At 35.9% G+C, this 13,556-nt stretch overlaps 1 protein-coding gene across 4 annotated transcripts; it reads right to left on the bottom strand.

Moving 5' to 3' along the window:
- Positions 1–461: 461 nt before the first annotated feature.
- LOC108991202 (splicing factor U2af large subunit B) lies at positions 462–11,814 on the bottom strand. Of its 4 annotated transcripts, none has more exons than XM_035692042.1 (11): positions 11,686–11,812; positions 11,475–11,583; positions 8,423–10,064; positions 8,190–8,321; positions 7,492–7,563; positions 3,969–4,010; positions 3,698–3,787; positions 2,682–2,789; positions 2,415–2,507; positions 2,175–2,254; positions 462–1,848 (listed from the first exon to the last, which is right to left on the bottom strand). In XM_035692042.1, exons 3-11 carry the CDS (start codon positions 9,827–9,829, stop codon positions 1,086–1,088), a joined length of 2,787 nt encoding a protein of 928 aa, XP_035547935.1. In that variant the 5' UTR covers positions 9,830–10,064; positions 11,475–11,583; positions 11,686–11,812; the 3' UTR covers positions 462–1,085. The 4 variants fall into 4 exon arrangements, with proteins under 4 accessions (XP_035547935.1, XP_018820916.1, XP_018820915.1 ...); XM_018965371.2 differs by having other exon boundaries at positions 8,423–10,061; XM_018965370.2 differs by lacking the exon at positions 11,475–11,583 and having other exon boundaries at positions 11,686–11,814.
- Positions 11,815–13,556: the final 1,742 nt, after the last annotated feature.

The raw sequence follows: 13,556 nt of genomic DNA, 5'->3' as shown, positions 1-13,556 counted from the left end.
TCAATTGGAGGGTTCCACTTAACCAGAAAAAATAAAAAATAAACTTATATATAAATATATATGTTCATTCAACTTCCCATCCGCTTAATTTTCTTTCTGGTAATTTTCAGTTCTAAATATGCCGGACGTTCAAGCCCTCTTCAACGAGCTGAGAAAACGGTGATCTTCTTGTGTTCATGTGATCGTTTTGGTGCGTTCATGAATCCATACAAATGTACATATGTATATCATATGCATGAATCGAATCTCGATTATCTTATCGGTTATTTCTGCAACTTTTTCAAGTTTGCTTTTCGGTTATTTGTGATGGCTTGAACGCATGCAACTGCTCGATTGACAGCTGAGATGCTTAGGCCTGTGATATCGCCAGAGAGGGTGCCACCTACAAACCGGGTTGCTGCTCTCTAGAGTGCTCGAGATGTAAAAAAGTTAAAACTGGAAAAAGTGGCAAATAAATTGAAAAAAGAAAAAATTCATCGTGATTGTATGTTTCTGGAGAAGCAGCGGCGGCGGTAGGCTTGGGTCTCAAATCAAGCCGCCGCCTACATCAATCGATAAGTGTATGGTTATACAAATTTAAATATGGGGAAAAATCCCTCCACGGAATGAAGTTAATACAGCCAGTGGAGTAAGCAACACCTAATAACTAATTACATCACATCAGCAGTAGCCCTTATCTATCCCATCATCATCATCCTCTACTAATAACAACAGTCTAGACGTGACATTCAGAATGTAAATCATCTCAGAGGAGGGAGGAACCAGCAACTAGTTACTAGTTAAAAGCCAAGCACCCCCACCAGACACAGCCAATATGAACCATTTCCGTATGATTTTAGCAAATTGACAACCAGTTCCCACTTAATTGGCATTCCAAAATACGCCTGGATTTGGCCGTTTGGGGCAGATCAAAATTTTAGAAACAAGTAATTGCCTCCGAGGTTTCGAAACCAAAACCAACTGTTGAGTTCATCCTCCCAAACGAAACACAACCAAACGTGCTGAGGACCCATTTTTCAAATTTATCCTTTACTGTTCTCAATGCACTGGAAACTGTAACCAGTAGTGTAACCATCCAAGCGACTTCACTTTGGAAATCTTGACCTATAGAGATCAAGAGCAATGTACTCCACTGCCACAACTCGGTTATCAAAAAGCCGTCCATGTAAACAATGCGCTGCCATGCAAGCGGCTTCTGTTCTTCCGTACTCCACAAAAACACACCATGGCTCAAATACATGTCCAAGATCATAATCCAGTTCCTCAATGCCACCCCTCTCCATAGCACCTGCTTCCATAACCAGGCTACAATCCAATTCAGCAGAAGCCTCCTGTAACTTACCGTCAGTGCCCTCCAAAGTCGAATGATCTTCAGCCTTGAATTTTCTATCCAAACTAATGTCTTTCACTTGAATAATTTCACCAACATTTTCATCATGAAAATCCAATGGATCAACCTGACCGTTCAGCTGGACGGGGAGTTCTGTAGGGATGCTATCTGAAATGTTCTTACAGCCTAGGTCTTCAGCTACCATGTTATTATCGAGCTGAACCTTTTGGTACGTGTCCTCTCCAATATCATCAGTAGGTTTATCATCACCAAAGCAATTCGATTTCACAACATCTTTAATTTCTTTGATATCACTCGGAACATCTAACTCACTAATTTGCCTGGGCTCATGGTCAACATCTTTTCTTGAGGTGTTTGTTTCTTCTCTTCTGTCATTGCACAATGAATCTTGCAAGGCTCCAGCAGATTCCCTAACCTCTATAACTTCGAATCCGTCTAAGGTGGTGATGTGACTGTTGCCGTTCTTGACAAAATTAACACCTTTAACAGTGCCGAATCTGCAGGATTATGGAATTAAAAAAAAATAAGTCTCCTTTTTTTAATGAATATCTCTAATACCAAAAGAGCAGAGTTGTTTGGTGGTAAAAAGGAAAACAGGAAACATTGCTTTCAATCATTTCGTTATCCTAAACAGAGAAGAATGGACATAATTGATAACATCATTTGGCAGTATCTGAAATAATGTGTTCAGTATTTCTCTGAAAGAAAAAAGATCAGAAAGAAAGAAAAAAAATTCCTTTTATGAATTTGAAAACAGAAAACTTTTTGAGGGAAGGAACCAAACAGGCACTAAAGTCGAATAGAAAACACTGCTCTCAGAGACCTTGCACACTCCAACCGAATATCTTCCAAAACTTCTTCCACATCTGGATCGGACAGTGATAACAAAGCCTCAGGATCGAACTAATTCACAGAAAAAAAAAATTATAATTAGTTTGATATAGTACAACATGGTTTATAGGGTACTTGGAAAAGATAACAGAATGGATAATTAAGAACACCCTAACCCCAAAATTGCCCCCAAGAAAAGAGAATAAAATAAATTAAACAGCAAATGTCATACCACATTTTTAAGCTTTAGGACTACTGTGGGCTGTTTGAGAAGTGACCTTGCATGCTCAGGGATCCCATAGCACGGAGAATATCCATCATTTTCCTAGTACATGTTCTTCTCTTCATCAGTATACATCTCCAGGTAAATCATTATAATACATAATAAAAGAGTGGGAGGTATAATCCAAGGCCGCAATGGGCCATAGAGGAAAAAACAGTAGTCAATAAACTACATCTCAAATGTTTTGGGAGAAGGAAAAGGATGGTGATAAAGTACCAAGAGTGATGCACCAGGCATAGCTTGCATTACAGTTAATACTTGCCCTCCCAACTTCATACCATTCAAACCAGCACAAGCTTTGTGAGTAACTGATTGGTCTACATACTGATACAGTATATACAAGTCAGAAGTCACTTAAAAAAGTCAGAAGAAAAAGTTGTTCAACACGTATAAAGGAAAGCTAAAAATTGAAAAGAAGGGAAGGGAAGGGAAGGGAAGGGGGGGGGGGAGTTCAAAAAGAAGAGAGTATAATACTCAAGATTCCAAATGCGTCGAGTATCTAAGTGGTCCTAACACAGTCACTGACATGGGCATTGGGGTCCCAAAAACAGAAAACACAATGGCAGACTCATTTTATCAATTAAAAACTTAATAAAAACACTCCAATGCAGATTATTGCAACCTAAATTCTCTCCAATAAGCACACACATCAGTATTTCACATTCGAATAGAATTGTAGTTGTCACATGGACAAGGCACAAATAAAGATATCAAATTGATTATTTTAGGAATTAAATTGTAACCATTATAAGGGGCAACAACTAGTGATAGAATTCAGTAATGAAAAATCTAATGATACATATAATACATACATAATGACATCCAATGAACGTACTAACAGATTTACATAAAGGCAAGTAGGCAACATTTACTTCAGATAATGGAAACTTCTCTTATCCTTTGACCATGATAAATAGGGATTTCAAAACATATAAATAAAGATTTCAATTGTAGAGAATGTCAAAACGTTCAAAAGGATTTTCAAGAATTACTAAAGATACTAGACAATGTCAATTTATTCAGAAACAGTAACTATAGATAATCAATCAACAAGATCATGATTTACATTAGGTGAAACTCGTCTAAACAATATTAAAGCATGTTTGCAATACACCGCAATGACAGGAAAATCTCATTCCAAATAAGAAACAAAATTAGCAAATACTTGTTTAATCTCTTATTGCAACGCATTTATCCAAAACAAAATTATAGAGGTACAGTTGCCGTATTACCTCAAGAAAAGCACATGGTTCACTGAGTTCTTTATTGACCTCGAAGTGGTAGGCCTTCAAAGGTCCAAAGACACTAACAACCTCCATAAGCTGGAAGTTGGCATAAAAGGCAAAGTCACTAAAAAGATTCATTTACAAAGGATAATGGTAACAGAAAAGGGAAAAAAGAAGAAGGCCTGGTTGGAAGTGGAATATGTAAAAAAGGGTATCATTATAAAGAGATGTATTATCTATAATGCACTGAAAAACACAAACATTTAGAACATATTACCATTTTTGATGAAATATACTTTGAAATTCCACCAATGAATATCTGCATTCACAACATACAGAAAGGATAGTAAGAAACATATTCTCTACATTAACCGTGAAAAACTAGTATGCCACCCCACGAAACAGAAGGTATGGAACAGAAAAATTAAGAAAAATAAATTTGATACTAAGTGATACCCTTAGGAAAAAATAAAATGAAAAGTCGTAGAACCAAAAGATTAAGATAATTAATATCATATGATTTTTTAGAACACATTTATGATGTTCACAAAAAAAACCCAATGTTGTACTTTGGGAAACAGGTACTTCCATAAATGCTTTTCCCAATACTAATAATGGTCGCGATCCCATGTCTCCTATGGTGTATTTGGAGGGAACGAATCCACCAGAGTTTTGAAAATAAAGACGTACGGCGGAAGCGTGTAGCAATCTTTTTAAAAAACGTTATTTCTTAAGACAAATGGCAATAGATATTCAATGGTCTTAATGGTCATGAGTTCCTTTTATCTCTTTCTCCCTCTTCTTCCCAAGTGTATTATCTTGTAGACGTCCTAATTGAGTTTTGCCTAGATTCCTTGCGATACCCCATATGATAAGGATAATGGTAGGTGGTGTATGAGATCTCACATTGCTTAGGAAATAGAAGTTTTTGCTCTTTATAAGGTTCCAATAGTGCTTCAATTGTATCATTGACTAGTTCTTTTGGAGTATAGACTAAGTGGTTTGGGCCTTCTATCGGGGCGTTACAAATGGTATTAAAGCCTATCCCAACCAGAAATGTGGGACTTAAGCCATGCGGCCTACGACGGACGGGCCCAACAAGGATGTCACGGATTTAAGGGGGGGGGGGAGATTGTGATACTCTATATGATAAGAATAATGGTAGGTGGTGTATGGGATCCCTACATTACTTGGAAATAAGAAGTTTTTGCTCTTTATAAGGTTCCAATGGAGCTCCAATTGTATCATTGACAAGTCATTTTGGAGTATAAGCCAAGTGATTTGGTTCTTCTATTGGTGCGTTACATTCCTACTAATAAAATTCTTACCTATCAAAATAATAATAATAATATTGGTGATGATTCTCAGTCAGGTACAATTCACGTTTGAGATGAAAAAAGGTGAAGAAAACACGACCCCCACCATCAAACCTCTGGGAAAGAAGTATGCTCTTGGGTAAACAAAAATCATTAAGAGTTGCTTGGACAGCTACATTAAGCACACAACATCCTGCAACAAATATTTAACCCTAGAAAGACGCATACAAAGAGGATGTAAGACCAAGTCAAACAATAACATCCTCTGGATCCATTTGAAGGTAAACTGTGATATCTCATTCTAATAAGTGATAAGGGTAGGTGATGTATGAGATCCCACATTGCTTGGGAAGGAGAACAAAAGTTTTTGCTCTTTATAATGTTCCAATGAGACTCAAATTGTATCATTAACTAGTCCTTTTAGAATATAGGCCATATGACTTGGGTCTTTCATTGGGGCATTAAATAAACATTTATTTATTTACACTGAGCTAAAGTCATGGATAGATTAAAAAAGGTAAAACCAAGAAGGAAAAGTTGTTTGAAACTTTGAAAGATATCACACAGTTACATCATTTGGGTATTAAAGTTTGAACTCCAACCCCCTTGTACATAAACGTCGGTTCACAATTAGATCATCTTTTCATTACCCAAATTTATCTCATTTCTGCATAGAATACTTCACCACACGTGTACCCCAATCCAGCACAATAAGGTCAGAGAAGGATAGAAAAACTTGGGAAATATTTTGAGCTCAAAATACTACAGATAGAAGCAAATTATGAAACTCTTCATATTTAGTAGAAATGACACTTCATGGAAGGAACCCAATGGATTCCCCATCGAATATGTGCCCACGTTGCAAGATAGCTTGTAAGCTCCATCACCTGAAGTCTGCTTGCTTGAGAAACCATTTTGGACTGTCCATCATTTAATGCTCATGTCTGATTACTATCATTACACTAGAGTACGGTTCCTCTTGCTAAACCCCCGGTGATGATCCCTTGCACTGAGACTAGCAAAATCTTTTTCAACACAAGTCTTGCAAAATCTCCAGAGTAGAAAAGAAATATAGCTATAAATCCAAAATGATTCACCCTTTAAACAAGGGGCCACGAATAAAGGACCTATGGTTTGACCCACCTCATCATTCCTTCATTGAAAACTTCATCAAAGGCAGGAAGGATTAGTGTAATACTTAATTGGGAATGGCCTAAACTATGCCTCCAATAACATGACATCGTGATCACGTAACTTTCCAAGTGAAAAGGAAAATGACAGAAATGACAGCACCAGACAACAATTTGGACAGTAATCTTCCCAAAATGCCCTTAACTTGGTTAACAGTGAGCATGTCTTCTAACGAAAAATCAAACAAGACTGAGAAAGTGGAGCTGCGCAAGACTGGGAAATTGACACATTTGCAGATTTCTTCCATCTTGTGTATAATTATAGAGTGAATGGAGGAGTTGATACGATGATGTGGTCACCGTCCAAGGGAAGATGTACTATACAGTCGTACAATAAGTCTCTAATGAAACATTCTACAAGAGGGCTCCCATGGAAGAACATTTGGAAGACTTAGGCCCCTCTAAAAGCTTCTTTTTTTTTGTATGGACAGCTTCACCAGGGAAGATTCTCACCTTAGATAATCTAAGGAAACGCCGACTCATTGTGTTGGATTGGTGTTATATGTGCAAGAAAAGTAGAGAGTCTGTGGATCACCTATTATTGCATTGTGATGTGGCTATGAGTTTGTGGAATGATATTTTTGCTGGAGTGGGGGCTCCTTTGGGTGATGCCAAGAAGGGTTGTTGAATTTTTGGCCAACTGGCAAGGCCTCCAGGGTAATTCTCAAATTGCAGCTATGTCGAAGATGATTCCAATCTGTCTATGGTTGTGCCTATGGATGGAGAGGAATGGTCGCAACTTTGAGGATCGTGAACGGACAATGGACGGGCTTAGAACTTTTTTTCTTCAAACTTTATTCCATTGGTCGTTTATAATAGACTTTAACAGCATGAACGTACATGATTTCCTTGTGTCTTTAGACATCCATGCATAGGTGTTGCTCTTGTATATGTCCCGTGTACTTGGCTTTGTCTTTTTTTAATAAAATTCATATTTACCAATCAAAAAAAAAAAAATACAACCACTTCTGGAAAGTAGAAACTTATTTCCAGATGAAGTGAGTAATCTACGTTCATACAAAAAAGAAGGGCAGTCCAACTAGAAATTATTAAGAAAAAGAAAACTCAATGAAGTCATATTATCTGTTGATACTTAATATTTTCCACTCTCTAAGAAGAAGCCAACTCACACACAAACATAGCCAGTCAGACCACGACAGAAAAAAAAAAGACATCCTAAAAGAGAGAATGAAATTTAAGCACAGAAACCATATAGAAACGTATGGGTTCCTTACTTTACAGCTGTTTTAATATAAAAGTTGTCATATCAAAATTACTAGTTTCATATACACACCTTGTTAGGTGAATCCTCGACCCTGTCACTGATTGTATCAACTGCAGCCACTGATTTCTCCAGATCACCAGTCTGCATGAAAATAGCAACTGTCTGAAAACCTGCTACAGGGATAGTAACCACAATACACCTCAGAAACTGCAAAGCAGCAGTAGAAAGTGCTAGTTGAACCAATAATAGCTTCTGTTTACGGCATAACTCAATCACATCAATATGAAGATGGAAAGGAAAAGGAACAGAATAGGACCCGATAATCTTTAAAGAGTAAGCAATATGTGTCGACTTGAATTTAAAACAAAACAAATACACTAGCACCGTAATCTCATAGTACAGTTTCCATTATAAAATTTCAAGAAGGGGTAACCTAAACTTTCAAATAGAACAATGAAAAGTAGCATTGGCTTTTGGTATCTAAAATCTACCTTTTATTTAAGAGTTTTGAACTCCTTATAAGAGTATTCAATACCATGAGTTCATCAATCTTCCTAAAAACGTATCAAGGCTATTAACTTAAGCAGACATAAGATTCAGCATTGCAGAGGCACCTCTATAAGAATACCATCAAACTCAGAATAGAAAAATCAACAGATTTTACAAATATTGAAGAAATTATTGAGGCAATGAGGAAGATGAAAAAGAGATCCTTATCCAAAAAAAAAGGAAGATTAGAAAGATATGGTTAGGATAGTCATTCTTACTGCCACTTCAATGAAGTCTTTGGGCCGTCTAATTTTTAGAATGGAGCCAAAGAAGGAATTGCCATCAAAAGAAAGGGCTGCAGAGGCATCCTCAGGTGTAAGAAATTCAACAAGAGCCTGGCCCTTGTTTATCTGCAATAAAATATGATACGGCATACAAAGATATTTAATTGTACTAACCTGCATGAAAGAAATATTGTACACATACATGCAAAAAGAAAAAAGGCACTTACAGTACAATTGAAACATGGGTGGTTACGGCTAATACCAGAAGACATCAACAAATTATTGAAGCATTCCATTACATCTTTTTCAGAGGCTGAAGATGGTATATTTTCAACATAAAGCCTTCTCATAGGCCGGGTAGCCTGAGTTAGTTGGACAGAGTCTATGGAGGCATTCGTCCTTGTTGCAAATGTGTTTGCCACCCCAGAAAGAGACTTCATTGTAGTTGAAGCAACAGAAAAAGCATTGGCTGTGTCATTTACAGTTGAGGCCACAGCCTGGTTTAATAACTGAAAATACGATGGAACTGGACCAGAAAAAAGGGCAGCTGTTTTCACAGGTGGGAGATCCCACCCGGCACTTTTTTTCTCTGGTGAATGATCAGACGGGGAAGAAGTCTTAACGGCAGCCTCAATTCTTCTCTTCCTTGGTGAATAGCCACCAAGGCCACTTGTGTATCCACCATGTCTCTGATAATGGCTACTTGAACCATTAATTGATACTCTATTTTTGTCAATTTCAGAATCTTGTCTTCCAGACCTATCTTTAAGAGAATGTGAGGACAACTCTCTGTGCTGCCCACCATGATGGGATTTATGCTTGTGTGCCCTAGGTGATAGTGAAATGGACCTTCTACTTCGGTCCTCATGTTCTCGACTCCTTGAACGTCTCCTTTTCGACCTTGAATCCTCATAATGTGATTTTGATGATTCCTTCCTCTCCTTTATCTCTGAAACATCTAAATCACGCTGTTTTCCAAGTTCATGTTTCTTTACAGTATTCCTGTCTCTACTTTTCTCGTCATCTCCATTTCTGTATTTTCGCTTGTTTCCTCTTTCAGAGTCTCCTCTTATTCTATCTGCATGCCTCTCCCTAGTGACCAAATCTCTTGAATGCTTCTTTTCAGCCTCATTTGCAGCATCACTGGCAAACCACTCTTCATCTTTTCTCCTACCATGTTGTTTGCCGTTTCTTCCTAGTTTAGCTTTGTAATTCATATCTTTGTTCTGTTTATCCTTCAACTTTCGATCCAACTCATGACTTTCTCTGTTCTTTCCCTTAAATAAGGCATCTTTCTTCATGAAGAGATTCTCTTCTTTCTTTCTGGAACTCATTTTCAGTGATTTCTCTGAGGCATGCTTTTCGACAATAGGGGAAGAGCTTCTATTGTATTTTTTACCCTTTTCAGATTCAAATTGATCAGAAACATTCTCAATAATTCCTTCCTTTGATATGTTTCCCACTTTGATGGCCTCCTCTTTCAAGCTTTCAGACGATTTTTTGTTTTCCCTTCTAAGCATAATCTCTTCAAAGCTGAAAGGCCTTGTCCGCGCAGCACTTCCTTCATCACGATCATGTAGGGAATGTGCGCTACTTCTTTCATGCTTTTCTTTTACTCGAATAGATCTGCTCATCTTGCCCACAATAAAATACTACCTTTGCTCTAATAGAGCATAGAGTATGTTCAGCTGGACAACCAAACAGGAAAAGTTACATAAATGTCAGCTCCTGAAACCTTGAGAACTTTAAGGCCGTGTTAAGTGAATATCACTGTAACCCCAAGACAGAATCGTCAATTTTCACTGTCAAGCAACTTTTCAGCCAATGATCCCCACAGCTTCAACAAGTTCCAGTCCCTCTTTACGACTGCTACAGAACAAAAAGGTTCAAAAATTAAAATTGAGCACAAGAACGATCCAAAGAGACAAAAATATATTATGGTGCCAAGTTGGGACATTCAAAAATTTTTTTTTTGATCGGTAAACAAAATTTTATTGATCAAAAGTGATACAAAGGATGCCCAAGTATACGGGACATATACATGAGCAAATTTAAGTCTAGCTTAGGGATACAAGGAAATCGTGAAAAGACCTGTCCTGAAAATCAATTACAATTGACCAATGGAGTAAAGTATTAAAAAACAAAGTTCTAAGCTCTTCCATTGATCTCTCTTGATCTTCAAAGCATCTTGCGTTCCGCTCCCCCCAAAAATAAAGACTTAGGGCTAGTTTCTCCACTACTATTCATTATTTTATTATTACTTTTCACCTACTTTTCACTACTATTCAATATTCTATCATTATTTTTTCACTTACTATGCATAGAATATCTAAGATCACCTCCCTAGCCAAACGCAACCTTAATAATGAGGAGTGCTTAACGCCATTGAAATTCTGACCATTCCTTCCCCCAAAAATCTACACATGGCAATGAAGTGCAGTAGTCCTACTTGCATTTATTTCTTTGATGACCAAATTTTCCCTTCCAACACACAAGCAGCTCAATAAACTTCTTCAGAATGACCCGCTAAACTCCAAATACTGAAAATATTGAAGACTAAATTGCTCTCACCACCAAACAGTAAAGGAGACAATCAAACGTTTCACCTGAATATTGCAGATATGACACCAATCACTATAATTACTCTCCGCTTGATTGATTATCCACTGCTTAGAGTTCTCTGTTCTCTCTGGGCAACAATCCGCGCACAACCAAAAAAGAAGCCAAAATTTCAAGAAACTTGTTTTCAAGATACCCTCCTACACTCCTATTAAAAGAACTACATGCCAACTGCTGCCAGTCTCTCTAGGGAATCTCCATATTCATATCGTAGTGAAGCTTCATTCCCATACAATATTACAGACACCTCATCCATCGGTCTCTTAAATTCGATACCACTATATAAAGTGGCTACGTATGCAAGAGTCAGCAATTGGGCTCCAGGTTATCTACACACCTAGATCATCACTTGAGTGCATATATAGGATTAAATATGGTGAACCTAACGTGTATCATTATTACACTAAACCAACAGAAAAAATGGAAGAATCCCAATTCATTTATTCTGCGAGGCAAATTCAGCCTGCGGAAGTTATAAAAAAAAAAAGCGAATGAACTCAACAATAATGCTTCTTTTATTTCCTATTAAGAAACATCGACTAAAAGAGTCAAAATAACTCTGGAAATTCGTTCAAAACAAACTTATATACCGAAATCATCCATTCAACTGACCCTAATACCACCACATTGTCTCAGTTGACAACAGCCTAATACTCATACCTTCATTAAAAAGAAAAATATTCTCACGGACTGAAAAGGTTTCAATTTCATCTTCTCCGCATTTCAGGGAAACCAAACGGAGGAAAGCAAATCTTCACAGTTAGAAACCCTTTAAAAAAAAAAGCAAAAATAATGCTCGATCAATTGCACAACTGGCACCAAATCATAAGCACTTAGAGGAGGAAAATATGATGCCGATACAAGGTTGTACCTTTCAGAAGAAAGTATGGCGGCGAAGTTGGGGCGAGAGAGGGGTACAGAACACCGGAGTGTCCGTGAGAACAAGAAGGGCTGGCTACGGGTGGTTTTACTCCTTTTTAAAGTTCGGAGAGAGAGAGAGACTGAGCTATCCACATAACCCAATACAATAATATTTGTGTGCTACCCAGCGGTAACTCTAGACTTGAGTCCTAGGTTGGCCGACTGACACCTGGATATTTTCCTCCGGATATGGAACCTACTTAAAAATAAAATTAAAAATTCTATTTTTCATTTCCATACCTCACATATCATTTTTTTTAATTTTTTTCTATTACTAAATATATAATATATGAATAATTAGTAGAAAATTTAATTAATTTAAAAATAATAAAACCAAAAACATTTTTTAACAAAATTAAAAACTACATTTTGGTATCTTTTCATGCATGCTTGGATTACGGTAGAAAATTTAGCTTTTAACTTAAGATTTATAATTGCAGAGTTTAAATAATAAATTTTACTATTAAAAAATTATTTATTAATTGTGAACCATATATCTATTTTTTGACATAGATGGCATGAAAGGTCATTTATTTTTTTTTAAAGATCATAGCTATATCCTTGATAGAAATCAAATTTTATAATAAAAAACAATGAGAACAATCTAATAGAATTTTCACTAAGTGTAACGAAAAAAATCCTTTCAATAATGCATATGTGAAATAGCAATACAATTATCCATGAGATAAGGGTAAAGTTGTAATTATGTAAAATTTATATAGATATTTTTGTCTATTGACAATTTTTCAAAAGGGTCTACCTTTTATAATATTTAAAAAAGTACGTTTGAAAAAAAATATTAAATTTTATTATTAAAATTACCTTTTAGCTTTGTTAATATATATATATATATTTTTGATAACCAGCTTTGTTAATATTAAAAGGATGCTAAATGTGTTTAAGAAAAATTTACAAAAAAACTTACTTCTTCACATGTTTGTTATTGATATGCTGAAAATCATAAAATTTTAAATTCAAAATTTAAATTTTAAAAGAAAATTAACAAAAAAGTCTTGTAAGTAAAATTATTATTATTATTATTTTTTTGAAACATTATAAATAGAATTATAAGTAAAAGTACACGTAATACTATTCATATTAAAAAGTACTTTAGTATGTGTCAGCCAAACAATATAAGTTTATTATTAAAGTGTTTTCAAATCCATTTACACACTTTTTAAACCTCCTATCACAACCCAAAACATCCGAATTTAATTTGTGACCGTAACTTAAGTTACACAGGTGCTTCGGTCAATTTTCAATTACAAATTTTGAATGCATAAAAGGAAGACGATGATAACGGTGCATATTAGGAAATGGATAATGATAGATTTATTACTTCTTATCATCTATTTATTATTACTTTTATTTTTATTTAATAGTCAAGGAAGTAATTATTAGGGAAGTATATTTTTTTAAATTTGTTCTTAATGATTAAGGATGTTAAAAAAATACTTAAAAGAAAATAATAATAAATAAAAATTTCAAATAAACTATAAAGTAGTAAAAGAGTAGCGAAGGATAAGAAACCTATCATTATCCAAATTGAGAATTTAGCATCAGACATGCATGCGTATCAATATCAAGAATACCCACTCAAATAATGCTACCAAAAATCAATTATTGTTTCGAAGGGCTTGGCATGTAACTCAAGGGAGTCATATAAACCAGACATTTTGAGTTCAATTGGCATCGAGACTATTTTTTTTTTTTGATACATTTGTGGGAGGAAGTTTCAAACTCCATACCATTGGTGGTTGGAGGTTATGCCAATCAGCTTACATGCCTTTGGCAATTGGTAGCCAAACTTGATTCTTGTTT

The sequence above is a fragment of the Juglans regia genome, chromosome 7, assembly GCF_001411555.2.
Source record: "Juglans regia cultivar Chandler chromosome 7, Walnut 2.0, whole genome shotgun sequence".
NCBI lineage: Eukaryota > Viridiplantae > Streptophyta > Magnoliopsida > Fagales > Juglandaceae > Juglans > Juglans regia.
Note: the sequence above shows the minus strand (reverse complement) of the source record. Positions and strands in the feature narration are given on the sequence as shown.

Excerpts from the sequence above, each read along its gene's own strand:
- LOC108991202 (XM_018965370.2), bottom strand. The coding sequence starts at position 9,829 with ATGAGCAGATCTATTCGAGTAAAAGAAAAGCATGAAAGAAGTAGCGCA. Across the intron at positions 8,322-8,422 it reads ACCCATGTTTCAATTGTACT|ATAAACAAGGGCCAGGCTCT; the intron begins GTAAGTGCCTTT and ends ATTTTATTGCAG. Across the intron at positions 1,849-2,174 it reads ATTCGGTTGGAGTGTGCAAG|ATTCGGCACTGTTAAAGGTG; the intron begins GTCTCTGAGAGC and ends ATAATCCTGCAG.